This window comes from Melanostigma gelatinosum, assembly GCF_949748355.1.
Source record: "Melanostigma gelatinosum genome assembly, chromosome: 21".
Taxonomy (NCBI): Eukaryota; Metazoa; Chordata; class Actinopteri; order Perciformes; family Zoarcidae; genus Melanostigma; species Melanostigma gelatinosum.
This window is the reverse complement of record NC_136654.1, coordinates 5,903,244-5,930,505: the sequence shown is the minus strand read 5'-3', so window position 1 is coordinate 5,930,505 and position 27,262 is coordinate 5,903,244. Positions and strand designations below refer to the sequence as shown.

At 44.4% G+C, this 27,262-nt stretch overlaps 1 protein-coding gene across 1 annotated transcript; it reads right to left on the bottom strand.

Moving 5' to 3' along the window:
• Positions 1-331: 331 nt before the first annotated feature.
• itga3b (integrin, alpha 3b) lies at positions 332-21,314 on the bottom strand. The gene is made up of 26 exons (XM_079293823.1): positions 21,107-21,314; positions 10,438-10,565; positions 9,311-9,393; positions 8,742-8,991; positions 8,433-8,531; positions 8,088-8,292; positions 7,606-7,799; positions 7,021-7,109; positions 6,789-6,925; positions 6,535-6,621; positions 6,379-6,446; positions 6,008-6,156; positions 5,775-5,921; positions 5,556-5,653; positions 4,740-4,908; positions 4,520-4,594; positions 4,354-4,433; positions 4,088-4,165; positions 3,842-3,944; positions 3,400-3,576; positions 2,213-2,344; positions 1,640-1,753; positions 1,435-1,533; positions 1,234-1,359; positions 855-1,010; positions 332-447 (listed from the first exon to the last, which is right to left on the bottom strand). Exons 1-25 carry the CDS (start codon positions 21,280-21,282, stop codon positions 900-902), a joined length of 3,174 nt encoding a protein of 1,057 aa, XP_079149949.1. The 5' UTR covers positions 21,283-21,314; the 3' UTR covers positions 332-447; positions 855-899.
• Between the last annotated feature and the right edge of the window lie 5,948 nt (positions 21,315-27,262).

Below are 27,262 nucleotides of genomic sequence, written 5' to 3'. Positions count from 1 at the left end.
AAGAATAAAATGGAAACATATATATGCAAACACAATAATCAAATCAATTTACAATTTGCTCTGGAATGCAACCCGGATTCCAACACTGAATTCATCAAAAATACAATCTCTGAAACAAACTCTTCAGCATATTGCACTGAAATTATATCTAATTAACAGGGGGAAAAATGGACTGCACTATCCAATGTTTTTCCATGCGCGTGGCTCGACCGAGCCTAATATTCTTTGTTTGACTCGTGTGAAACCAGTGTGAGTGGTTCGAGACCCAAAGTAAAGGCGTCAGTAGTAGTAATGCTGCATCTCTGTCCAGTTGGTGATCCAATACTTTTTCTGTGGCTCCTCAGGCTGAAATCCAAGATTGAACTGATACCGCTCAGCCTTGCGAATTTTCACCCCCTGGTGCTTTGGCATTATCCGGTAGTAGATTGCTTGCTTGAAGAATCCAAGCTAGTGGGAAGAGAGAGAGAGAGAGAGAGAGAGAGAGAGAGAGAGAGAGAGAGAGAGAGAGAGAGAGAGAGAGAGAGAGGGAGGTGACATTAAACAGGATACACTTAAACAGCAGGAGAGCTGGGATTAATGGCGAGTTGAGAATGAGATTTGGGATTCATAGTCTGAGGAAAATCAAGTCAAGATAGACCCACGCTGAGTAAGATAGAGAGGGCGATTAAAGTAGTAAAGACAAACATGAGATTAAATGATCAGCAGCGCACACTGATAGCCTGAAAGGGAAACAGAAGCGATGTTAGGTAGACACAGAGCGGACATAAAAGAGAAAGTTAAGTCATGAGAAAGAATCACATCCCAAGCTTAAGTAATAGTATCCAGAGAAGATCCATTTGTATGGGCGTCGTTACCCAAAAGCCCCACTGGTGTGTTCTGTTTGGGGACCCATGGGGTCCTCAGTAGTCCTCAGTAAGCTTCTCTGTCTCAGAGGGCTGGATCTTCATCTCAGCCTTCTGGGCTTTGGCCTCATACATCTCCCTCCTGCTGGCCCTCTGGAAGAAGCCACACTGGGGGTGGAGGAGGGTGCATGTCAAAGGTTAGACTGAAGGCTCAATATGGAGGTAATAAATCAGCAAGAAAAAAATGAGTCAACAGCTCTCATAATCCAGTTGGTGTGACAAAAAAAAAAAAAGTACACGTAGAGAGATTCGGGGCTATTTGCTGCCTGTGTCTGCAGAAATACAGCATGTGCAGGACTGTAATCAGTGCAGCAGTGATTGGCAGTCTCACCTTCCATAGTATCACAATGATTACTCCCAGTAGGAGAATTCCCGCCACAGCTGCAGAGATGATGATCCACAGCGGGAGCTCGTCGGGTGCCTCCACCCCCTCCAGCGGTTCTATTTCTACTGTGAACTAGAAAGGTGGAGAGAGTCAAGTAAAATCATCACAATCATCATCGTCATCATCATCATCAGCATGATCACACACCACGCTGGTCTGACTGTCCATCCTGATGGTTGGTTTATCTGTAATGAGCTTCAGAGTGGCTTGACCTTTGACCGTAATTCTCAGAGCGTTGGAATAGTCCTGCAGGAACACACACACACACACACGGCAAGAAAACATTGTAAAAAATAAGTCAAAGGATGCCATTATTGTCAATAATGTGTGTACATAAAACTGGAGAGCTGACCTCGAGCATCGTACTGCTCCACAAACGGGCCCGGACATAAATTGTGGCTGAGTCCGTCATGTTGAGCAGCGGACAGGTGAACGTCACGCATCGGGCTGTTCCCTCTGAGCATTTCTTTAACGCACGATGACAAAGAACAACACAAACATGGACAGTTAAGACTGTTTTGCAGGTTTAGTTTCTTCAGGATGGACACATTCTCAAAATACAAAAAAAAGAAAAAGACAGGCCGAGCCAATACAAGATTCACTTCTGCACTCAGTGATGACATTCTTCACCAAAGAATATGTTGAGTGAAAGTAGGTCGTTGCTATTGGTTTCCAGCCACACTTACTGGTCTACCAAACAAAAACATCTCAGCAACAATCATGGAGACTGCCATGACATTTGCTAAAGGTATAAATCATTCCCAGAGGATGCATTCTACTGATTTTGGTGATCCCCTGACTGTTCTTCCGGTCCCACCACCAATAAAGTGCAGATATTCATGATCTTTGATCAAATATAATTGATATTTGTACTTCAAATGCTGCACGCAAGCTTGTTCATGAGAGCACCAGATCCATTTCTTACCAACAGGTATGTCTCTTTGCGAGGAGAGAGCAATGTGACGGCTGCCTGTGGCTCAATCATTTGTGGCTTTGTTGTCTCAGCGTCATCCACCGCGATCTGTCGTTTAGTGCGCTTTCGTCCGCCCTCTGACAACTGGAAGACAAGAAAGTGGGAAGGGAAAATGAAACAAGGACGCAGATGAGACAGAGACATGACATCAGAGGGCTCGTGGTAATTACTGGTTTTGATAAAGACATTACCAAATAGTTCTTAGAATAGCACTGTCATTTATACTCTATTTCTAGGCCGCACGCATTATAACTTTCTATTTGAGGCTCTGTGAAGTCTGGATGTGGCGACGCATACAGTCTCCAAAATGTATTTCTGAACATCTGTGGTTTGGCTTTGAGACCTTTTTCACACCCATTTTCTGCCGCCGACATCTACTAATACAGCTCAGGCTGCTTCAGGTCACTCACGTCAGGATCAACTACAGTTCACGCAACAAGCCTGTGAAAAGCACAACGGCAGCAAACTAAAATGAAACTGTGAGTAACTGTAACACAGTTGTTATAGCCTATGCTGGCATATAATGTACTTTGTGTTAAGTAGCAAAAGTTGGCATGTTAAACTGAGATGGTGGACATTGCGAACAGTAAACCTGCTAAACGTCAGTATTGTCATTGGGTGCATGTTAGCATGCTGGCATTAGCATTTTGCTCAAAGTGTCGTAGACACAGTCCTGTTATTGGTTCTCGGCCTTTCGTTAAAGCCAGTACCTCTCTGTTTATATGTAACTGTGTGGCTTTTCAGTAATGGGATATTTTGGGATGTGCGTATGTCTTGGGTGTGGGCAGGAGTAAGCTGTAAGAACAGACAAACCTTTGCAAAGCTGCCAGTACACAGAGAGATGGGAAAGATTAGATGAGAAAAGCATGTATCAAAGGCGAATATGAACCCAGGATGTTTTCACGTGTCTTCTTTTCTATTCACAATCTGCATCTTTTTATTTATTAGACAAGATAAACTTGACCAAGTTGATGGCGATACGTTACATATCAATTGTCCCGCCCAAATTTGAGGAAATTCCCTCAAGGTGTTCCTGACATATCGCGTACGTGCATACAGACAGACGGACAACTCGAAAACACAGTGACTCTGTCCAAGGCTGTCGCCAGGGCACAGGCATAACAAATAAAAAGCCTTACAGTTAGGTTCAGTAGGTTGACAACTTCTCCAGAAGGGTTACATTCCACCTCTGATTCCCCTTTCACCAAAATATTCGTCAGGTACAGCAGCCACTTGCCGTTGGCGACCTCAAAGGGCCACTCGAACTCCACAGCCAGGGTCCCCATGTCTCCCAGGAGCTGTCCCCCCATGTCCACCTAGTGGGGGACAATCATATGGTGAGAAATAACAATATGGTGTGGAATAACAGTCAGGGCTCCACTTTGTAACCCCTAAATAGTAACCACCCCTGGTCGTGCTCACACCACAATCCCTTCCCCGCACAATATTAAACTTCTGAAGAATTAAAAGTTTTGGCTTCAAAGACAGGGTGGAGAAGAGGGAAATGTGGGTAGCACACATTATACATGCAATATACAATCCTGGAGGTCTCATATAGTCTGAGTGCTGATGGTGACTCACATTGAAGGTGAACTCCACCAGACTGCCCACGTCACTGGTGTTTACCATGGCTGACTCGCCCATCACCGTCCCACTGAACTCCGTTTTGACCAGCATGTTTGCTCTGGACAGGGTGAGAGAGTTAGAAATGATTGTACACTGTGCAAGTAACAATTTAGTGCCGCGACATGAACTGCTTCAGTGTCCGTGGCATGTCTGTGGTCTTTCCTGTATATACAGGAAGTCATGTTCGGCAATGGGACTCACATGGAGAAGGAGGGGATGATGGTGTTTTCAATCTGCAGGACCACAGGCACAGGCTTCATGTCACTCTGCTCACTAAGACTGAAGAAACAACCCAAATTACTACACTGTGTGCCAATGCAATGTAACAGCCACTCGAGCCGAAAAAGCACTGTTACATTTTACACTAAATAAAAATAAAACAGCTGCAAAATGCTGAACTGTGGAATCAAAACCGGGACCCAAGCCTTCAACATAAAAAGGGAACAAAATCAATGTTAAACACTTACGTGGACAGAAGCAGCTGGGACACAATCTCTTGTGTGTACAAATTGATCCCCGAGGTCTCGAACTTGAGTTCAAGTGACACCTGATAATGGAAGCGAGAGAATGAGCGGCGTCGGGAGGAGGAAAGGAGTCAACATGTGTGAGAGAAAATCAATATTCAAAACATACCTTTTCATTGCCTTTAAGTGGATTCCCCAGCTCACAAATCACTGTATCATGCAGACTGCATTGCACATCGTGGTCCTGGACACAAAATCGGGCATATGGAGAAAGAGAAGAAAATAATTACATTTTGATGGCAAACATACATGAAGATAATATCATGCCATGAGGAAATACGGAATAAATGGACATTTGCCAGTCATCTGCTGCCCTCCAGTGGACGTACCGCCGACCTGACGCCAGAGTAACTCAGTGCATCAGGGATGGTGACGTTGAGCATGGCCTGGTGGGCGTCTTCACCAAGCTTCCCCCCACCAGGAGTGTTGGTGACCTCCACCATCAGCCTTATTATCTTGATATTGCTGTTGAACTGAAGTTTCTGGAATTTGCCATACCTGGACACAAGGATTCATGTACCGTGTGTATTATTCCGTCACTACATTTTTAACAATAACTTTGGCTCATCAATACATTAAGGGCCTGTGGCGGTGTCAGCTAATCAACAGTGATAGTGCATACGTTTTTGAAGAAGCATTTGTGATTGTTACACATTTGAAAGGGTAAAATATTGAAGGGATTCAATATTTATAGTATATATATATAGTATATATATAGTTTGACATTTTGGGATTCACACTTATTCACCGTCTTGCACAGCGGTAATGAGACGCTCAATAGCACGCTTATGTCTGTGCGCTAAATAGGAAGCTACAGCCAGGGACAGTAGCTTAGCTTAGCATAAAGACGAGGAACAAGGGTAAACAGCTAGCCTTGCTCTGTCCTAAGATAACTGCATGAAGTAAACAAACCATATATAACGTGTTATATTCTTCTTTCCAGTTGTCATAGGCCAACCAGCCGATGGTGCTGGCTTGATATTATTATTGATATTGTATATTTAGTGGCATCAATCTTCTCATCTCACTCTGGACAAGAAAGCGAAGAAACATATTCCCCAAATGTCACCTATTTGTGACTTCCATCAGCTTTAAAAACCCCTCATCAGTCAAAGAGGGCTTAATAAATCAGAGTTCCACTTCACCTGGGGTAAGGCTTATCCTCTTCGTCAACAAACTGGGCTGTCAGCTGCAGGTTGCTGCTACATTTGTTGTCTAGGCCACACTCCCTCTGAAAATTAATCTGCAGGAAATGGAACACATAATATTGCATCATACCTCACCGGGGGAGTTCCACACAGGCTATACATGTGCTTACAATGATTTACAATGTGACTTATGTGTGTATGCACCACACGCCACACCTCAGTTCTTTGAGTGAGTTTCTGCTGTTCACTGAGAATTGGGAAGGAGTCGAGGTTCTGCAGGGATCGCCTGGATTTAACTTTCTGCTCATGCAAGGACATGCTGAGGGAAAAGACCACCGGTTCCAGTTTGTCTCTCACAGGCTCCTGGAGAGTCATCCAAGAGTCTTACATTAGTAAACACACGGTCACCACAGCTGTAAATAAAACACACATTTGTATTGAGGATTTACCACCACAATCAGCTTCAGAGTATGACACGTGGATTTGGAAGACAGCAGGCTCAGGAAGCCGGTATACGTGTCGTCGTCGTCATTGTTCTGAAAGAGAACACGAGGGCTTCTTCTCCTCTCCACGTCGGCCTCCACCGTGTACTTCACCGCTTTACAAAGTACAAACACACAGCACGTTATAGAACGCTGCAGCAGACAATACAGCAAGCACACAGCATGCCAGTATCCCCACAGTTTGTAACTACAGATATACATGTGGATTCAAAATTGCAGCCTATATTTTATTCAAATTTGAATTATTATTCATTTAACATTACATGAATTCTCATTGGAAAACAAATGTGTAATTTAAGTAAAGAAAGATTGCTTACTGGTATTTTTCTTAAAGTCTTTGTTTCCATTGCTTAGAATGAAAGACATACACAGAGTCGCTGTGATGCTGAAACACACAAATAAAAACGAATGTATTTTCACACGAAATCTAATGAGCCCGTTTCAGAATGAGGTGTTCTGAGGAGACATCTCACCATGGTGTACTTCCAAGACACTGATTAGGGTCCACGATCTTTGGCTCGACAGTTAAGTCCGTAGTTAAGTGGAGGACTGGTCGAGCCCTGAAAACCAGAGGAAGAAGAATAAAACTGTGGCCTATTTCATACAATTGCGTGAACAGTCAACATATTTACCGGTCACAAATAGAGACACACCATCAATTCCAACAAGAGAAACAAAAAAACAAAAAACAATTCCATATTCTGCTTCGCCTCTCTCTTATTTGTACCTGAGCAGAGCCATGCGGTCGTCCAGAGAGCCAACTAAGATGTCAGGATAACTGTTTTCATCCATGTCCATCCCTCCATTGATGGAGTAGCCGAATGTGCGGAATTCTCCCTTTCCCACCGACTTACCCTCAATTACCTACAGGGGGCGACAATGACAAATACGAGGTCAGCACATTAAATCTGGCCCTCGGCATGTCTGATGTGCATCTGTGGCGTTAAATCAGATATCACCTGACTGGGATCCTTTGAGATTCCCTTTTTACTTCCCATCCAGATGTAAACCTTCCCTGTGTCGTGGAATGGAGCTCCCACTGCAAAGTCTGCAGACATAAACAATGGAGTGAAACATTACAAGGAAACATGCACAAGCAGTCTGCTGAGAAGAAGCTAAGGGAGGTCTGTGTGTGGAATATATTTGCCCTCTAGGTGGCAGCATAGCACTGCTTCATTTGTGTACAGCTTTTAAGTCGTCTGAAGTGCAACACAGTAGGTTACGTTATCTTTCACTGGTGGGATAATTAAGAATCACACAAAGTCTCAATGGGGAACTGAATGCTTCCTATTTACCCTTGTTTTTAGCAGCACCTTTTAATACACAGTAGAATCCACAAGGTAGACAAAATAATAGACACTTTATCAAATTCATGTAACTAGAAATATCTGAATTAACATTTCACAAAATATATTTTTGAAGTCATTTTTAATCAATGAACTTGGGTGCAATTATTTTTGCCTTTTTTCAAATTGTCCATGAACTATTCACTGTATTTCGCTGGTCTCGTGAGTATAAAACGAATATTGTGTTCAGAGTCATACCTTGGAATCCATCTTGGTTGACATCGCCGATGGGAGCCACTGCAAAGCCAAATGCAGAGGTCGAGGGACCCTTCAGCACCACGCTGGCGGTCTTTTGGAACGATCCATTCTCATTCATGAAGATATACACCGCTCCTCCCTCATCCTTCATGCGATCAAAGTAAAATGGGGCGCCCACGATCAAGTCATTCCAGCTGTAATAAGCAAAGGAAATGTCCAGAAATATTTTTTAACATGCAAATACCTGCACACATAGATACCAGAAGATGACATCCTAAATCGTATATTCTTTGGATTTCAAATGTTTGTATTCCTTAAAATCTTACAGACCAAACAAGGTTTAACTCGTGCATTCAGGGAGACATGATTTCACCATTGTGTCATGATAAACACTTTATCTCAGCTGCTGAAATGACAGGTTCTCTCATACAAACATGAGTGTCATGCATTCTCGATGTTCAGTGCAGTGTGCAGAGACTCACTCGTCGTTGTTGAGGTCGGTGACAGCCAGGCTGCTCCCAAAGTACGAGCCCACTTGTTCCCCGGGAATGATAAGCACCGGCTCGATAATTTTTTCAGTCTTTCTCCCGAACATCACAGAGCCCTTGGACTCGTCCCTGGGAGACCCTGTCACCACTGTGTACTCGTCACGGCTGAACAGCTTCCTCTCTTCAAGGACTGAGTAACCTGCGCAAGACAGCATTCGAGATTCACTGGTAAACAGTCATCTGACTGTGGGAGGGGTAAGAGGCCTTGAAAGCATGGAAAAGTCCATACATGTACATATTTATATGATGCAAAAACATGTATTTGTACGATATATTTACCCATATAACTGTATCGTCTTTTCAGCTGTCCAAAGTCTTTGCCGACAGAGTCCCAGGAAGTCTGTTTCTCTGGATTTCTCCACGTTACATGAACATTTCCTTAATAAAAAAGCAGGATTAAACAACAATGTTATGTCTGCTTCATGCACATTGGACGGGTTTCCCAGACAGAGAATAATCCCAGTGTTAGACTAACACTAGAATTTAGCAGACTTGCACAGGATTTAATCTGTCTGTGAAACCAGCCCATTATTTCAGTGTTCAAGTAACAAAACGCACTCTTTTTGGTGTTAACTCTTCAGTGCCCACCTTGCCACAGGTAGCTGCCTGTCGCACCAATGTAGACATCAGTGTCTGTAATGCCGCCTGAGATGCCCATGTTGCACATGCCCTCATATTCCATGTCGAAGTTGGGGTTGCAGACCTCATACTTGAAGGTCTGCCACTCATCGTTGGGGTCATAGGTCAGGTCGTTGCTCCTGACATAGCACTTTCCGATCATCCGTCGCTGCTCCTTTCTGCCTCCTTGGACGATCTTCACATAGCGATGCCCGCATGCCTGGACACCAGAGAAGAGTGGGTATTCTGGGACATTATGGACGGTGTAATTGGTCTAACTTACAATGTGTCAAATCTGGCAATCAATTCTGATAATGTACACATGTGATTGTATCCGAGCGAGAATTATTTAAAAAAAATAATGCTTGATGCTGCAGTAAATATTGCAACAAGCACACTGTGTCATCTGTGACACTGTAATAATGAAATGCAAAGGGTAATATCTCCCCCCACATCCCCTCAGTGCTGCAGTAAATGTTACCATGTGTAATATTACACCTGCGACACGGACTAATAGAGGAAACAGGATGTCATCTCACCAGCACGCGTCCCGCTGGCTGGTCTCTCTGACTGGCCACTGTCACACCAAGCCACATGCCCTCCACCATCTCAGATGGACTTGCTGCGGATGGGTCAGAGGTGGGGAGTTACATGAAAGCGTTTTTAACGTTACTATCAACGTGGAAATAAAGTGTAGAAATACCGTTTCACGTTCAGATTATTAAAATGTTTGGTCTTTAATTTAAAAACCAGGTTTCGACTGTTCAATTCTGTATCATTCAACATGATTGCTGTGAATATAGTCACAGGAAAACCAACCCAAACTGAAGCTTCATTCAGACTGGATCATGCCCTGACAAATATTAACCACAAAAATGTGCTGTGACTACAGCAACAGTCACTCCAACCTCAAAAGGAAGCCTTTTATTATGGTTCTTACTTGTCGCATCCGGGGGGGGCCTATTCACCTCCAGGTAGTAGAGCGGTAAGTCTGTCAGTTAATAACCTTCAATTAAGAAAAGATGCGCTTTCAGAGTTTCATCTCCTGCAGCTCATCGTGTAGGTGCAGCAAATTATTGTGAATGCCAGAAGCCAGGGATTAGACTCTGAGATTGTTCAAGGCTGGCTGAATATTTACAGTTCACCGCTTTGCAATCAGGGAAATCTCCTACAGTAACCTGTATGTGTTAAAGGGAAACGCCATTGATATTACACGTAAAGGTCAGTTTCCTCATCATGATCAGTCTGTAAAAACTCTTGTACAACGTCTTCTGTGGCTCTGAAGGAAGCTTTGACAAGTCAGGGAAAAGTCAAAAAAAAAAGATGCTGTTGGGTGAATTATGGGAAATGTAGGAGTTTTTGGATTCCCATCAGCATCTCTACTTTTTCCACTGTGAGCATTTTTTTTTAAACTTCGCTTACTGCGGTGCCTCACTGAGCAGCAAACATGGCTGTGGACTGTAGTCTTGTTTTCACATCAAAGCTAATGCTCTCCCTCATCTTGCAGTCTGATCAGGTTCAGACTGCAGGTGACTGCCTCCACTGTGTGACTCGGGCTCACTCAAATCACAGACTGGACCTGTACAGAAACTCGCTGATGATACTCCATTCCCCTGTTAAATGACAAAATGATGAATCATATCCGAGAGCTCTGCGTCATGCTTACTTGTGCTGACCAGGTCCATTCTGGAGCAGTCGGAGGCGTCTGTTGTAATGGGACAGGAGTAGACGGCACCGGTTTCATTGACATTTTTTAGAGATTTAGCTTTCTCTTTGGGTGCTCCTGCAAGAAGCCTGGACAGAAAGACAGAGACAGATTATTCGATTCAATCAGACCTTTGTCATGGTGTCATACAACACAACACATTGTAACAGCAGCAACAAGAAAACCGAGATGATTTCCCAGATAATCCTTCTGGTTTAAACACAGAACAGAACACCACACACACACACACACACACACACACACACACACACACAAAGACAGAGCCAGTTCACGTGACCTATGAATTAATAGTGGAGATAATTAAGAGTGGAGCAGTCAGGGCGTGACCCGTGACAAGTCTGGGCACCGCACACACACACACACACACACCCACAAACTGGCTTCTTGGTGATGGACCTGATCTTTTTGTCCACTCACCCCAGACACTCCCTACATCAGCACCTTTTAACACACCACAGAACCTTGAAGCGGAGGGATTACTCCCTCTGCAAGCCTCTGCGCTGGGACACACTATTTACTGTCAGCACAAGATTTATTTGCTCCACGTTGAGGGCGGGGGACGCCGACAATCTTGTTTACAGTGTGTGTGTGTGTGTGTGACAGATGGTCTGCCGTACTATGTGGGGAAACAAAGGCATATAGCCATGTAAAGTGTGTTCTTTTCATTCAAACTTTCTGAATGTGTTCATGCAATGTTGGTTGGGCGCTGACATGGTGCTGGCTGTGGTGAACAGTTGAAAGCGGTGAGTCAAGCTGTGAGTCAAGCTTGTGGGCCACCCCTTACACACACTGATAAGTCTGTATTAATACAGACGATGGGTGTATACTTAAAGATACACCTTCACAGTCATTGTGCCTTCAAAATAAAATGTCTCTCATGAGTCAACCCTTCATTGTTCCAACTTGAATATTATGCCCTCAGAGGTAAAACATGACGGAAGGAAGAGGCGTACGTGCTTGATGTCGGAGTAAAATGATAAAAAATATTTCAGCGATTTTGTAAAATATTTTTTGTGGTTGCTCACACATTACTCGGAGGTTAGGCGGTGGGTTTTCATAAACACAGTTTACTGTGTACCAGGCTGTACCACTCCACCACAGCCTTCTGTATCTAGACACACACTCGCAGAGGCAAAATGCCCCGAATCTAATCATGAGAACATCCCCAGACAAATATTTTCTCTTTCATGTGTCACCTGAACCGGAACAGACTCAGACAGTTTGTCTTTGCATGGAAATCAGTCATGTGTGTTTGTTTCCACCTCTGATCTTAGATGGAATTACCCCATTACCGATTTGAAACTTGACCATTATTTTTGACTCATTTTTGACGATCATGTCTAATCTGACTTCAGGAGCTGTGGCATGCAGATTACTTGTCGGTGGAAAAGTGGACCAGAACTATATGAAAGTGAATACATTGCTCTGCACAAAATACTTTTCCATCATCCTCCAGCCATCGTTTGAAACAGAACGGTACAATTATCCCTTCTTTCTGCTACCAGATGGGCATTATCGTCATTGAATCAAGTATCTTGCCACAGTGATGACAAACAGCTAGAGCCTCGCTAAAGATGGCCTCTGAGAGCCAGCAGTTTACAGCGGACTGGCAGTTAAGAGTCCTCGGTTCAGGTTATCATTCAGTCATGTAGACAGCATCTGAGATTCCACAGAGAGGTTGTAGTAGTTAGTGGGACCGACTGATATGTGGAGAATCAGGGCCACAGAGTCCCACTGTGAGTGTGTGACCGCCTCCATAATCTACCCTACATGTGTGTGTGTGTGTGTGCTCCCATACAACAGAAAACGTTAGCACATGAGCAAGTAGGTGCGTGTTTTCATGACTTGCTTGTCTTCTTCCACAGCCTTTTAATCAGAAGTCATGGCCACCTAAAATGTTTTTCATCTGTAAAGGGCACAGTGTCTCAAAACACTCCCTTATTATGTCAGCAGTTCTTGTGGGAAGCAACATGGCCAACGCATTTAGAAGGAAAGAAAAAGAAATGGGGTCAACCCAGAGAAGAAGCAAGACCGTTCTAAGACACTTAGAGGCCAGTTAGTGTGAATTTGCACACACAGAAGAAACAAAAAGAATATGACTCATTGAGGCACAGAGTCCAGCGCTAATCTCTCATGCTTTAGGGAGGATTGGGTAATCTTGGCTGTCGGTGTGTTTGTTGCAGCTAGCCGGAGAAAAATACTTAGCTTAGCACAATGACTAGAAACAGGGGAAAACAGCTCGCTTGGGTCACTTAAGGCACCTCTAAAGCTTGCTAATTGAATAGTTATACTGTATGTTGTGTGTTTACTCAGCACAAAAGCCAAAGTGTAATTCGTAATATCAGTTATTATTCGACGGAAGATGAAAACCTCTCTAAATGTCAACAAACAAATTGACTATCACTTTATGTACTCGTCCATGATAACACACCTCATATCCTGTCCTGTGTGCTCTCCTCCTGCCTCCCTCCCTGCTCATCACCTCCTCATAAGCAGGCTGTCAAAGGCCCAGAGAAGAGAAGGGGGGCAACCTGGAGCTACATTCCTACTCTGAAGACATGTTAAAATCCGCCCCTCTTCCTCAGAAGTGATGGGAACGGCTGACTAAACCAAACATTTACTGTGGCGAACACACCCAGCCAAGGTGAGCGCTGCCTGCATTCTTGACACCAATAGAGTTAAGAAATTCCCAGAGGAAGGGAGTTGGATAAACTGCGATATATTCATATCAGTGGTGTTTAGTAAAACAAATGTATGAAGTCACCTCAATCATGACTGCCCACCTCAGCTCCTCACAGCAGCAAAAAAAACAAAGGTGGGGGAGCTGGGGTTGAAAGAGCGAGGGAGTGACGGAAGGGAGGGAAGAGCAAAAAGCCTGATCGCTCCTCGTGTCACAGGAGAGAAAAAGAGAAAACACGACAATGCCTTGTCAGTTCGGTAAACAGACATCTGTCTGTAAGACACTCAACACAGCACATCTCCCTGCTAGTTAATTAAAACGAAGCCCTGGCCTCTCAAGCTCTCACCCGCCACCTGATGCCTCCTGACTCAGAATAACATCAACAGCACTGAAACCACAAAACGCAACTTAATTCGAGATGACTAAACCCTTTTGGGTGACATTTTCTCCCCATCTCACAGGCCTTTGCAAGATTAACAAGTAGAGACAATGTGCAGGGCCAGTCAGTCGTGTTTACAGAGGAGCAGAAATGTCCCATCTAGATTGCATTCATCTTCACCTGGGTCCAGTCGGAACGGGAGGGTGATGAGACAATATAGGTCAAAAGAAATGGCACACCAGCTTTCCCCCTGACATTTAAAGGCCCTTGCCTTAAATGTCAAGCGGTATAAACATATAAAAATGGGTAAGTGAGAGAAAGTGTGACAAAGAGACCGAGTATTATAACTGCTGCGGGCGTGTTGGAATATGTCAGCCTTACACAAGTGATGGATCACCGCTCCAGATAAGGCTCAGGGCAGCCTGTTTGTCACAGGGTGTGTCTGTGGCCCCTCGGGGCAAAGAAAGAAATGTAAAAAAATCTCAGTGCCTGTTTTTCACAGCCACGCAACTCTTTTAAGAACCACAACCCACGACGGAAGAAGTCGTGATTAGTGTAATTCCTGGATCAAAATTTCTATTCTTTGTGAATCGAGGCAAATCCACAGGTCTACTTCTTCTGCTGTTAAAGATGATGTGTCAGGTTACTGTCGGACGCGCTGGAAACAAGTAGAGACATGCAGATGTTGGCCCTGGTAACAAGGTGTTGTTGGACATTGGGGGGGATTGGTGGAACGGTGCAGACGAGGCTCAGCGATGTGAAGAGGAGAGGACTGTCAGCCAATGTCACCATCTCCTCCAATCCCGGTCATTTTCACTGCACTAACTGGCAGACTGTGCAAAATACCGCAGTGTAATACATCTGTGCACGAGACAAGGAAAGTTGGTTCGTTATTTTGCAACAGGCATTATGTGTAAGCTGTTGTGGATGATGAATTGGTTTAACCCGCTCACCAAATTGCCAAGCAAGGAACAGGCGCACAAAATGCTATTAATCCCCCCCCTTTAACCTAAATCCATTTAAACAGATACACAAACACACACCCGTGCTGCACTCTCAATATTCTACAGGACGGTATGAAGCCAGTGCATTACAGGCGACTCGTATCGATTCCACGGAAACATTGCTACTTAGACCCACTGAGCAAATAAATGGAGATAATACTGAATGGAGCGATTATGTTCGCAGATTGAATTAAGCACAAGAAAGAGCAGACCAGGGCTGAATCTCTTGTAACGACTGCACTGAAAGTCGAGAGACATGGTGTGTTACATCGTGGTCCACCATTACTGTGCTGCCTTTAAGAGGAAATAAGTCACGTGATGAGTGTGTGTGTGTGTGTGTGTGTGCGCGGTTTCACTGTATTACAATAGCACTCTGATAAATCCAGTTCTTTGTACTTTCAGGAAACGCTCTCACAAAGCTGTAGGTAGGGGTGAGCACACGCACATTGCTATCAGACTATTCACAGTAAGCAGGCCGAGTTGTTAACACACTGACTGTGTGTGTCTGCACGTACAGAACATTGCTGACAGACGAGTCCTCTCTGGACAAACGGCGATACGTCAACCTGCTGCAAGTAAAAAAAAAGTGGTCAAACTGACCTGCCATCACAGCACCTGTGCAGCTCAGTACTTCCACATGTTTTTCTATATTTTAATGATAAGAAGTTAATACGGACACTTTCCCACACAACACAACACGGCAAATGTACACAAGGCCAAACTCTTCATTGGTGTAAAACAAGGAACTTATATCTTCCGTATAACTGTCAAAGGGTGTAAATTATTAACGAAACATGCACAGAGTGAAGGGAGGTCAGTGGTGAACAACTGAACGCACACCCAGTAAACCACGTGCACAGCGCCAGTCGTGTTAAACTGTCATTTCACGAGACAGCAGTCCACCTTGTGAGATAGAGCGACGGAGCTTCATTGAGCCTGATCTCTCGTCTCTGTCAATCTGTCAGGCAATCCAATTTGCTTTATCGGCATGAATGCAACGATGACAATTGAGCCAACGAGTCAAGTAATAATGACAGCGTCACAGTGTAGCCGCTGATAGTGACGTTCGATGTTTTAAACGAAGACGCAGACTGCGTATGCATAACAACTAGAAAAAGAGTAAATGAAATCCTGGCATCATTGTGATGAATGGTAATTTAATCAGGAGGGGAAAGCATTTGATGGAAATGAAATGCAATGCATATATTACTGTTGATCAAAAGATAATATATATATATATATATATCAGTTTGCACCTGCATGTCTCTAAAACACACACACACACACACTAGTCTAATCTCAGCTGGACAAACATCCTGTTTGAAGACCACCATCTGCCATTGGTGAAACAGTAACACGAGAGCAAACTCATTTAGACCCGGTGTGACAAATTAAACATGGCAGGTCATCCCCTGATAATAAACAAACTCGCTTTTCATTAGCGACGAGTAAAACCTTGTCTGACAAGGCCAATGTTATTTTGGCTTACGTCTGCAGGTTGGTCTGCTAACTATGCCGACCCAGAGTCTGGTGTCGCTGCGTGAATGACGTCAGACTGGCGACCCAGACTGCTGCAGATGCAGACAGCACAGCACCGCTAGACATGATTAACACACACACACACACACACACACACATACTGGACTGAGCCTGGAGGCATGTTTCTTGGTGACACCAGCAGAAACCTCGTGCAGCCATAGCAGAATTCAGAGACTTGCAGTATCAGTAACACCATTCCCATTAACATTTTGACCCCAGCTGTATGCAGAGGGGGAGACGGAGGGGGGAGACGGAGGGGGGAGACGGAGGGGGGAGTATAGGGTTTACAGGTGGACTACCGCACAGCTGTAATGAAGCAGACAGCAGCGCTGTTAGCGTGTCTGCGTGGTGCCAAGTTCTCACTCAGATATTACTCATCTTATATAAAAGCAGAGCAGGTGTGTGCATGAAACATCTGGATTTACCTGTTGAGGCTTAAAGAAAATGGCCACAAAACACCAGTGGAACGGAACACTTAATTCTACTATTTTCAATTACCGACAAACGATATAAAGCGAGGCATTTAGTAACATATCTTCAGCACATCTTGTATTGTTAAGGACAGACAACGAGCTGCCGCATTCACTGGCATCCACATGAATACCAAGTGTAAACCTATACTTCAGGATCATTTCCCCTTCAAAAGATGAAAAATGGCATGAAGAGGGAAAGGTATTGAAGCATATAGTTTTTCTAGCTGCAGGTAGACCTCATTTGCCCGGAGGCCTCTTTGAGGGCATTTGTACAAGCAGGGGAGAGAAGGGGGATCTCTTACAGTTTTGTTAGGATAGGAGCAGTCTTCACTGCAGGTATTTCCAATGAAAGCCCCACCGGAGAGAATCTCCTCTGTGGAGATTAGCAGGAGGCCTCATGTCCCGCTGGGATCCATTTCAACATGTTATTAGAAGCCGTCATTCATTGAGCTGCTACACCAAATGCAGCCCATGCCATTGCCAACTGATTGGATACAGCCAATAAATACCATAAAGATTAGGACCAGTCACTATGGACACACTTGCACTCGTGTACAGTTGCACTGGCTCGGCTTCGACTCAAATAAATGAGAAAAGACTTAAAACTATGTATAAATTACAACCTGGTCCACAACAGACTCATCACACATTGTCTGGTTTTCATCGTTTTTATTGTTGCCGACCACTTTTAAGTCAATAAACCTTTTATATTATTTTGTTATTAACTGTAAATGGTTTATAAATGGTTAAGAAACCATGACTAGTGCTTCGTAGATCAGCTATACGCCATTACAGCTAATTTTGGGTTGCCAATAAGCCTTCATGTCTGCAGTTGAAAGTGTCAATAAGTCTTTAATAAAAGGTTTTAATAATCAAGACTGCAGTGTTAATGACTTGTATATAAATGTATTTCCTGATTGGACAATCATGTCATGTTTTTGTTTTTTTAACTCAGTGGTCACATGGTCGAACGGTACCAATCAAAGTGAGTTTTTACAACCTGGCAAACCCAGAAGTTGTCCTTATCAATGAGTAAATGATTCATCAACCATCAATTAAGCCGACTGAGAAGCCCTGTGTGAAGGGCATTGTATTAAAAAAAAGGAAACCATCAATAAAAAAACACAAAATAAAAAACAAACGGACTGCCTTATCAGACGGTGGTACAAATATTTGATCTTTGTTCTTTACATTTAATCCTACTGGTTGTTTTACTGGATCATAAATATCTATGTAATACAACGCTATAAGATAGAACCATTATATTCATATCATGTGACTAAGGTTTAGCAAATAACATCAAAGATATAGTATTCCATGTAGTTCACAGTGCATTAACAGTGAAAACAGTATCACGCTTTTAACAAACTCGACGGGCACTTCTCGAAGAGACATCAAATAAAACTCCGAGCTGAAACTCCGAGAAATGTTTCACTGTGGCACGACATTATAGCTCTGATAGGCCCACTTCAGAGACAAAGACCACTCGCGTTTCTAAGAGGGGGGGGGGATGTTGGATCACAGCCAAGTTGAACATCCCCACCTGCATCACCTGTGCAGCAGCATGTCATGTAACACAGAGGAGCGTTCATGTCCAAAAATTGGAGTATTACATTCTGCGAGTCTCATGTAATGGGGCGATTATTCACTTTGCACACTTTGCAAACTTTAGGTGGTTGGACGGAAAGCCGAGCATGTACTGTGTGTCTGTAGACCTTACAGCAGGTCGCCCAGTATAATCTGTAGTGCACAGCAGAAAGGGGAAGGCCCCGTCAAATGAAATGGCTGACTTTCATGGCCTTGGGCCACTGTAGTCAGACAGAGATGAGCTAGAAAAGCACTTCAGCTCTGATTAGATATTCATCAGTCAGAGGAATTTAATTCTTCCTCTCCGCTCGCAGAGGTTCCCACCCATAAAATGAAGGAACCTTCGTCTGCTGAAGGACGAACGGACGGATTTTTATATTTTGGAGGATTTGTGTGTTTTCCGCAATAGTCCCCGGAACCACTCAGTCCTGTCTTGTCTCAACCTGAAACCTGGCAGGCTGTGACTGTGCAGAGAAGGGCAATACATTCCAAGCATACCATGGGGTCAGGGGACTGGAAGAGCCAATAGGTGGGCCAGCTGACTGCCCAGGCCCTCCTCCTCGCTGCAACAGAGAACAAAAAAAAGCCCTCTCAGGAAAAATAATAAATGGGTGATTCAAAGAGACGGGTGAAATTGGCCTCAGGTAGCTTTTAGATCACTCAGCTGCAGCCTTTCCCCAAGAAGAAGCAATGCTGGCCCAGTAATTGGTCATGCACCATAACGGCCTCCATCTTAAGAGGTTAAGGAAAAACTTAAGGAAAAACTTTATTGCACTCGCTTTATTGCAGAACAGGGAGTGGAGGCCCTCTGTGTTGACTTTTATCCTGGACTGTGTTTGACTCATGCATGTGCAAAGAATTCAAACATCGTACATGTCATGACTGGTTTAAATACCCAGTTCGTGCATTTTTCAAATGTTCACACTCTGGCTTGCACCAACGATGAGGAAACATGTGACAAAACAGCTCTGTGGTGCGGTGAGACAGATACGGGGCCACAAAAGAGGCCAAACAGCACTGTAAAACCAGCCCAAGTCAAACTCAGTCACACCATCAGCACAGAATCACAGAGTGCGTACACGACTAGGACTGAGTACCGGAGGACTCTTTACTCAGTGGTGGCTCCACAGACAAATGGCCGTTTGAGATGCACAAATAGTGTTGAGAAATTCAACACTTAAAGTGAGATTTTGGTTGCAGGTCAAAGTCACATTGAGGCTGGAAGTTTCAGCGCTTTTTGTAACATTTTCTAGATTCTTCTTCAAATTCAGAAAGAGAACAAGCTGACATCAGGAAAAACACAACATGAGGCAAGCAAATACAGCAGCGATGGATTGAATTGCCGACATCATTGACATATTCTTTTGCTTTAACTGATGTCAAGCTTGCAGAGATGACAAGACAACACGACACTTGTGGTCTTTAGCACACGTTTAACATTTACAACTTGCACCTCCATTGTTGTGCGACGTCAGACAACGGCTTCTTTGTGAAGTCGAGGACATGGATTTAACTCGAGTTTACAAGTAGAAACTCTTTTGAGTGGCATTTCGTTTGCTCTTTTTCTAGGAGGTCGAAATGTTTGAGTTCTGAGGTGTCAGGAAAGCAGCGTTACAGATGCTGGTAGATGGATTTTGATGACAGGGTCAGCTAGCTGTTCCCTGTTTCCAGTCTTTGTACGAAGATAACTTAATCTAGGGGCATGTTTGCAGCATTTATTACTGAAATGAATCCTTAATTACCAAATTAAAAGCTGCAATGTAGAATTGCGCACACATTTACTCACAGCAGCGGAGTGATGAGACTTTTTACAGCCTCCTTGTGCCCACACGGGCCTCCGGCCTCTTTACCACGGCCATGTGGTCCCCTTCTAGGGTTGCAGTAGGACAGTGGGACCATCCCTCTGGGGACACGGCCAAGATGGCACATTGATCAAGCGTCAACTGGACACACTGCAATCTATTCTATGAACTGGGGGATATTTCTGCAGAGATTCGGTCGATAAACTGAGTTCACACTCACTTCAATGGTGACGACACAGAGGAAGTGGGCCCTGCTTTGCAATTTTCTTCAAAGCAGCGCGAGCACACAGATAACAGCCAGCTATGGTCACGCTGTGTGATCACAGATGCGGAAGGATGAGGGGGCCACTGTAATTGGCTGAGGGACATCCTACACGAAACAATGACACAGTTTGAAGATCTTTCATTTAAGAAGAAGTATAAGAAAGATGCGTGCCACATAGATTGATGGCGGTGAACATCAACTCTTCCTAAAAACAAGAATCATGTACTTTTATGTAAATCCTCCCAAACTCTGTTAACTCCACAAGAGCATTTATGTCCCTGTAATAACAAGTGTGACAGCCCAATGAACACCTTTATTGCGAAACACAATCCCGCTTGTGTCTCACAATTGATTGAAGGTATTCGATTTACGTGACAGACGGAACAATTAAAAGGAGATTTATTTGTTGATATATGTTTTATACCTCAGATTCCTGCTTGATGCTACGTTGACTGGAATACAAACATGTTTTCTGACCCAGGTCCCAACTTCCGCCGCACGTGCAATTATAAGACTTTCATCAAATAAGACAGGCGCACAAACATGGCAACGTTCTCCTAAAAAAATGTCTTAATCCGCTCCGCTGCCGTTTAACAGGTGGTTTCCTTGAGAGGAACTACTTCGCGTGTAAAAAAAGGGAAGTGTGTGAAGAAACCCATTTACCCATTAAGCGCAGTTCATAAGCGTGACACAGGTGTTAAACGCAATATACCGCGGGTATATTAATCGCAGTATGTGAGCGCAATACGTTTCTCTGAGACGAACACATGATTGTTTTATCGCCAGCTGGTCTGAAGCAGGTGCGTATGTCTGCGTATTTCAACCTCAACGGGAGAAAGAAGTGGAGTATTTTCTTCGACGTGCACAGCTGAGAACTTACAGGTACTTTCTGGAGCCCTTCGTCTGTTGATGCAGAGCTACGGATAATCCAAAGAAGCTCCCTTTGGTTTGTCCCTCTTTGACAACAGGAAACCGTTCATCTATGTTAAATCCGCTGCAGCGTTGCGTCCCGTGGTACACAACCAAAACGACGCAGGCGAAGAGTCCGGGAGACATGTTTGGGCTGTTGTTGCCTCGCAAGAGCAGTGGGTTTCCTTACAGATCCACGATCAGCGTGGGTCCGGCACGGCAGTCTCCCGCAATGAGCTCCAACAGGTAGGCTGCGCTTCACAGAGACCTGCCCATTGAGAGCCGGCTGCCCCCCCCCCCCCCCCCCTCTCGCGCTCAGTGTGACTGCCTAGGTGTCGGTGTCTGCCCTCCCCCCGCTGCTCCCCCTCCCTCCCTTCCTCTCTGCCTTCAACACACATTTGAAACAAGTGCACTCGGTGCATTCACACGCTGCAGAGTGCGGTTAGCTGTGTAAAAACCTCAGCATCTCGTGATTTGCCCCCCTCCCTGTCTCGGCTTCTCTCTCGCGCGCGTTTTGTTTCCCACCTGTCAAGGATAAAAGACTCAATTGCACTTTTCAGAAACAGCTTGGTGCCTGTGTAATGTACAGTTCATGAATGTGACTTTCATCATTAATGCATTTGTAAAACGTTCATACAATACAACAGTATATGTTTTGATCAATACCTCTATCAATACTCTCATATATATATATATATATATATATATATATATATATATATATATATATATATATATATATATATATATATATATATAGCCTATATATTTAATTAAAGTTCCACATTCAAAACTAATTTGTTTTTGAGATTGTAATCTCATTCTAATCAAGAATTAAATGAGTTTATTGATAAATTACTTTCAGTATTTTATTTCCCTTTTGGGTGCATGAAAGGAAGTCACAAAAGACAGCCATCAGTTCCAAATGCACATTGGATATTGCATGTGAGTGAGTGGAAGGGCTTACTCAAACATCAGGACCGTATCACCTGACTGTCTATGAAATTATTCTGTTGCCTGAAGTGTTGCAAGAAAAAGCATACAAACCCCCTTTCAAGCTGGTTACCATCGATATTAAATGTATGTAATGCATGAGCTCACCACAGGATATTTTGTGTAGGAGGGACTATATTATGAGCCAGGCCTCCTGTCAATACTCCTCCAACTAGACGCATGGCCTGCCCTCACCCCCTGCCTCGCTTCACTGCCTTTCGCTCAAACTTGTGGCTTCCAATCGGCAATTCATTCATTAAACCCTGAATCCCCTTAGAGGGTTCACGGAACAAGCCAGAGTGTTTTTTTTAAAGCATCCTTTCACCTTTGCATGAATCCCCTTCCACCCACTTTCCCCCCCATTTTTTTTCAGGCTGTCTCTCGTAGGAACCCCCTGGTGTCGAGAGACCAGCTGCAGCTCCATCTCCTCTCCGTTTGCTTGTGTCTTCACAGCAACGTGCGACCTTTCATCGTCTCTGCTTTATTGCCTGACTCCTGGCTTACATCTGGCACCGCTGACCTCCTCTAATTGATGAGCCGAGCTCCCACTCTGCATCTCCTCACGGTCCAGGAGTTTCTCTCACCTAGAGGTAATCTCTCCTCCATTCCCGAGTGGAATAACGTGGGGAACGGAGTTCACTGTGCACACATTCCACTGGCCGACTGTGAAGGCCTTTCTGTGTGCCTTGAGAAACACGTATCTAGAGGTGTTGATGTTCTTTACTGCTTTCATTTCAGGTGTTCACAGGTATTTGTGTGCCTGCTCTGTGTCAAACAGGAAAACCATATATTATATCACTTTTTCCACCACACGTAACCTCCATTTTGATACCAGGAAACAAGAAGTATGGAACAAAACAGAGAAAACACATGCCTGTATGGTCCGTGTGCATCCTCCTCACATTCTGTTGATAATGTTCGTTCATGTTTTGAACGTTTTAAACTACAATTCTGGTCATCTCTGGCACCTTTTAAGGTGGCCTCCGAGGACTGCAACGCAACACTCATTGTCTCAGTCGAAGGTCGCATCTCGGCCTGTCACTTTAACAAGCCTGGCCTGTGCATTCAAAGGTGAGCGTACAACATGCCAGTGTATACAGTGTCAACATCCTGTTGTTGCCTTATCAGGACCTGCATCTGGCACGGCACTGACGTGGAACAGATCCATGCGATCGAGACCCGGCCTGACCGCCCTGACTCTACACAAGACAAACGTCCTGAGAGAGGTATTGGCAGAGAGGAATTTAAGGCAACCAAAGAGCAACCGACAACCAATCTGAACTCCCCCTTTTTTTTCGCGCAATGTGATCAATTCCCAAGCAAAAGGTCTGGAGAGCACCTGATCCTTGCCCCCTCTGGGTCTTAGACCCCCCCACCGTTTGACATCTGAAAGTGACAGCTGATACTGACTTATGTGTTGTTGCACTGACAGTCACTGTCGATTACTCTGTACTCATGCTAGAGTTGCCTCGTGATGAAAATTCAAAATGTTCAGAAAGCTGTATCTGATATTTTTTTCCACCACAAGAGCAGTTCACTTCCTGTCCCTGCCCAGCGATACAGTAGAAGAAGAAAAGTGCCTTTAAGTGTGTATTCCCCAGACCCAACTGTAAGCCTACACCAGTCTCTGTGAACCACGAGGACAAAGACCCCAATGCAGTCGCTGCTGCCCCCAGAGTCCTCTGCTCAACAACCCCCCCATTCTTAACCCACACAACACACATGGAATGTAATTAGCAATTTATCTCCCAGTTTGTTTCCTCACCATACCGTCCCAGAAAAAAAACAACTGATTCCCCCCCGCTTTATTCCCCTTCTCATTACCTTTTTCCTTCTGCCTCATAATATCCATTTCATTGAGGAGGTTAAGCCTACGCACGTAGAACATCTTCCCGCTCAACTTTTCTGCCGTTTTGCGGTTGTGTCGTACGTCCTGAATGGCTCCACAGAGTCCTCTCAAGGCGTCCTTAGAAACAGTGCTGAGGGCTGATGGCACAGGGTGGGTGGGTGAGTGGGCTGCTATGTGGAGTTCCTGATGTGAATGTGTGATAACAGAAATGGACCGGCTGTTGCAGCAGAGCAAATGCAAAGACTGAGTGCATCAGTATGCTCCATAATGGTCCCATTACACTTACCTCTCTGGTTACTGTACTTACTCAACAGGCTGTCTGTCTGCAACATTTTGGAATAGACTTAAGAAACCAATGTGAGGACTACAGAAACAGCCTTGTGAACATGGAAATACACAAGATATTAAAAAGAAAAACGTCAGTGGCCTCAAAATAACTAGATGTCAGCCTTGTGTTGAATTCTAATGATCCAGTTTTGCAAGACTGTCGAGCACAACACCCGGCGCAGGACATTGGTTGAATATGAAACACAGCACGCTCTCTCACACCGAGCCCTCGCTGCACCGCCACGACAGAGCCGGCCGTTGCCATGGGGCTGGGAGTTGCTATGAAGCCAGTATGTTGTAGCGTCAGTGGAGGAAGACAGTGTGGTCTGTTTAAAGTCCAGCCAGGAGTCTTGCTGGGTTCCGATGACCTTTTCGTGGGAATAAAACATGATCTCCTCGGCCCTGTCCACGAAACCAGGAATTTACCACAGAAACATACGCTCGTTGATGCAGACGCCCGCATGCACAGTGACACCAATAATACGCAGCTTTATGACACACATGCCTCATTTTTGTGCCACTGAGCATTAGCTGTTTCTTGGCACTTGGCTAAACTGCAGAATATCAAGTGAACTTCGAAAGACAGCGAACACATTTTCCTGCCGTGTAGCTTCAACTCTCTGGCATGAAATCTAATTGGAGAACAAAACATGAGCAGAATCGATTAATATGTCATTTTGTTGCATATAGCAAGCTTTTGCCTGAATAATCCAGCTGTCTGTTTCCACAGAAAGAGATTCGAGTCAGAATGGTGTTACTGCAGGACAGTGCACAGAGAAGGGACACTTGTATGAGCCACATCTTGCCGAACAAATGTCCACAACAGCAGCGAAACAACTGACGCCAGCTTATCTCCCAATCGGTTTTGGTATGAAGGGGACGATACACTGTAAAATATTCCAAAACACCACATTGTGTCTTGTTTTTCATGAGCTACAAACTCATTTTAAACAAATCTTGGGATTCAACCAATACAGGATGGAATTTCCATTACCGCTGGCCCCATTGGACCACATATGTTACACTGTATGTTCGCACTATATGTCTAATATGGGACAACTGGCCTGATGTTATACGATACCTCCCTATACAATGTTTCCATGCAAGTCTGTTTGATGACTTCTCCAGGCTGCTGAACAGTTCTTTTCCCTGTTAAATCTTAATCCATTCATGTGCGTAAGTTGTCTGTGAGTACACATTTGTTCATCTGCGTGCGGGGGCCGTATGTCAGCATCCACATGTGCGTGTTCTCTGAGTGTCTGGTGTATGTGTGGCAGGAAGGAAATGCAGCAGGGGTTTGGGACCCACACGAGGCTGTTCCTCGGGTCTCCAGTTCGTGCTAAGTGTAGGAATGTATACCCTCGGGAGGAAGGCGTGGCTCCGAAAAACTCTCCCACTGTCCATTGGCACCTGTTTTTCAGCTTAGCTTTCAGGCAGACAGAGGCAGAGCGTTGGGAGACAGCGGGACATATTCGCTGTGTTGTGGAAACAAAACAGCTGTTACACAAACCCATGTCATGAATACAACACTCCCGGCATAACAATGAACCCACTAGTTTGTCTTTCTTTCTGTGAATGGAGTAGTTTGACATTTTGGAAATAAGCTTATATGATTACTAGCCGAGAGTTCGATGAGAAGATTGATACCCCACTCATAGTTGCCCCACGAATAGCTTAGCTTAGCATAAAGACTGGAAACCTGCCTCTGTCCGAGCTAAGCAAATCCACCTCGAAAGCTCGTTAAACAACACATTATATCTTGTTTGTCTAATCTGTCAGACTGTACAACAACTCACAATATCTGTAGTTTAAAAAACAAGATTGGAGCTGATGTGAATCTTCTTCATGGAATTTATAACCTGCTGAAATGCACCGAGTAGGTCATTCCCAAACCGTTCTGGTGCCCTCTGGTAACATTGCATTCACAACGGTAGGAATGTGTGATCGAGTTAATGATTGCTTCAGGATGAAAATGAAATTAAAACACTTGCAGTACAATGGTGCGCTCCCAGTAACGTTTAATCATTAAAAAGGGAGTCACTCCACACACAGCATTCCTCTCTCTCTCTGCCCGCAGAGACACTTTTGTTCAAAACGAACAATTCTGTGCAGAGGAGTCATAGGTAGAGAAAGACATGTTTGAGGGGAGGCTGGGTTAGATCTGGCTCTGAGGCCAGAGGACTGATAACCTTGGGCATGTGCTCTCAGTATGAAAGATAGAGAAGCAATAAAGCGTCACAAAAATGCCAAAAACTATACATTCAGTGTTCAGTGCAGTTCATATCCAACTCTTTGAGGGAGAGCGTGAGTGAAAGAGCTATCTCTCTCTGGAGATCTACGCTGACCTTTAGCCAGAGCGCAGTCATAGCAGCACTGTGTTTTTACCTTCACGTCACACTCGTCATTGGCCGGTGCATGTGCTCAAAAAGGTCAGCAGAGCATTTCACCGTAGTCCAGATTTCCCCCTCCTCCCACGGGACACATGAACTCAGAACTTGATACTTCACAAGCTTGTGAAGCCCACACCATCACTTGTCTGCAATGTTTACCAGAGGAGCAGATATCTCTCTCTGGGACCCAAACAGTCCCCTCTTTCAGAAAGTGCTGCATTATCTTTATGGGCACGCAGCAGAAAACACACCGTGTGGCCGCACTTTATTCTCGTTGACACAACCGTCTTTTCTCTGGAGATGAAATAACAAGAAGGGACGGGGGAATACGGGCTGACAATTGTCTCTGAAAGCAACTTTGAGGAATTGGATAATTATATCCCTATCTACATTCACTTCATCCAATTATTAACAGCCCCGCTATTCCTCACCAGCGGATAATAGGTGAATATATAGGGCAGTAAATGGGATGCATGGTGCTGTGACCAGGCCTAATGTAATCCGGTGGACAGACCATTGAATAATGACACAATCTGGAGGGTAACTGCAGTAAATCTGAACAGCAAAT

Bases quoted from the DNA above. Each gene is read 5' to 3' on its own strand.
- itga3b (XM_079293823.1), bottom strand. From the start codon at position 21,282: ATGTCTCCCGGACTCTTCGCCTGCGTCGTTTTGGTTGTGTACCACGGG. The intron at 5,922-6,007 runs GTAAATCCTCAA...ATGACTCTCCAG, and splicing joins CTCTGAAGCTGATTGTGGTG to GAGCCTGTGAGAGACAAACT. The intron at 1,754-2,212 runs GTAAGAAATGGA...CGTGCGTTAAAG, and splicing joins GCAAAGAGACATACCTGTTG to AAATGCTCAGAGGGAACAGC.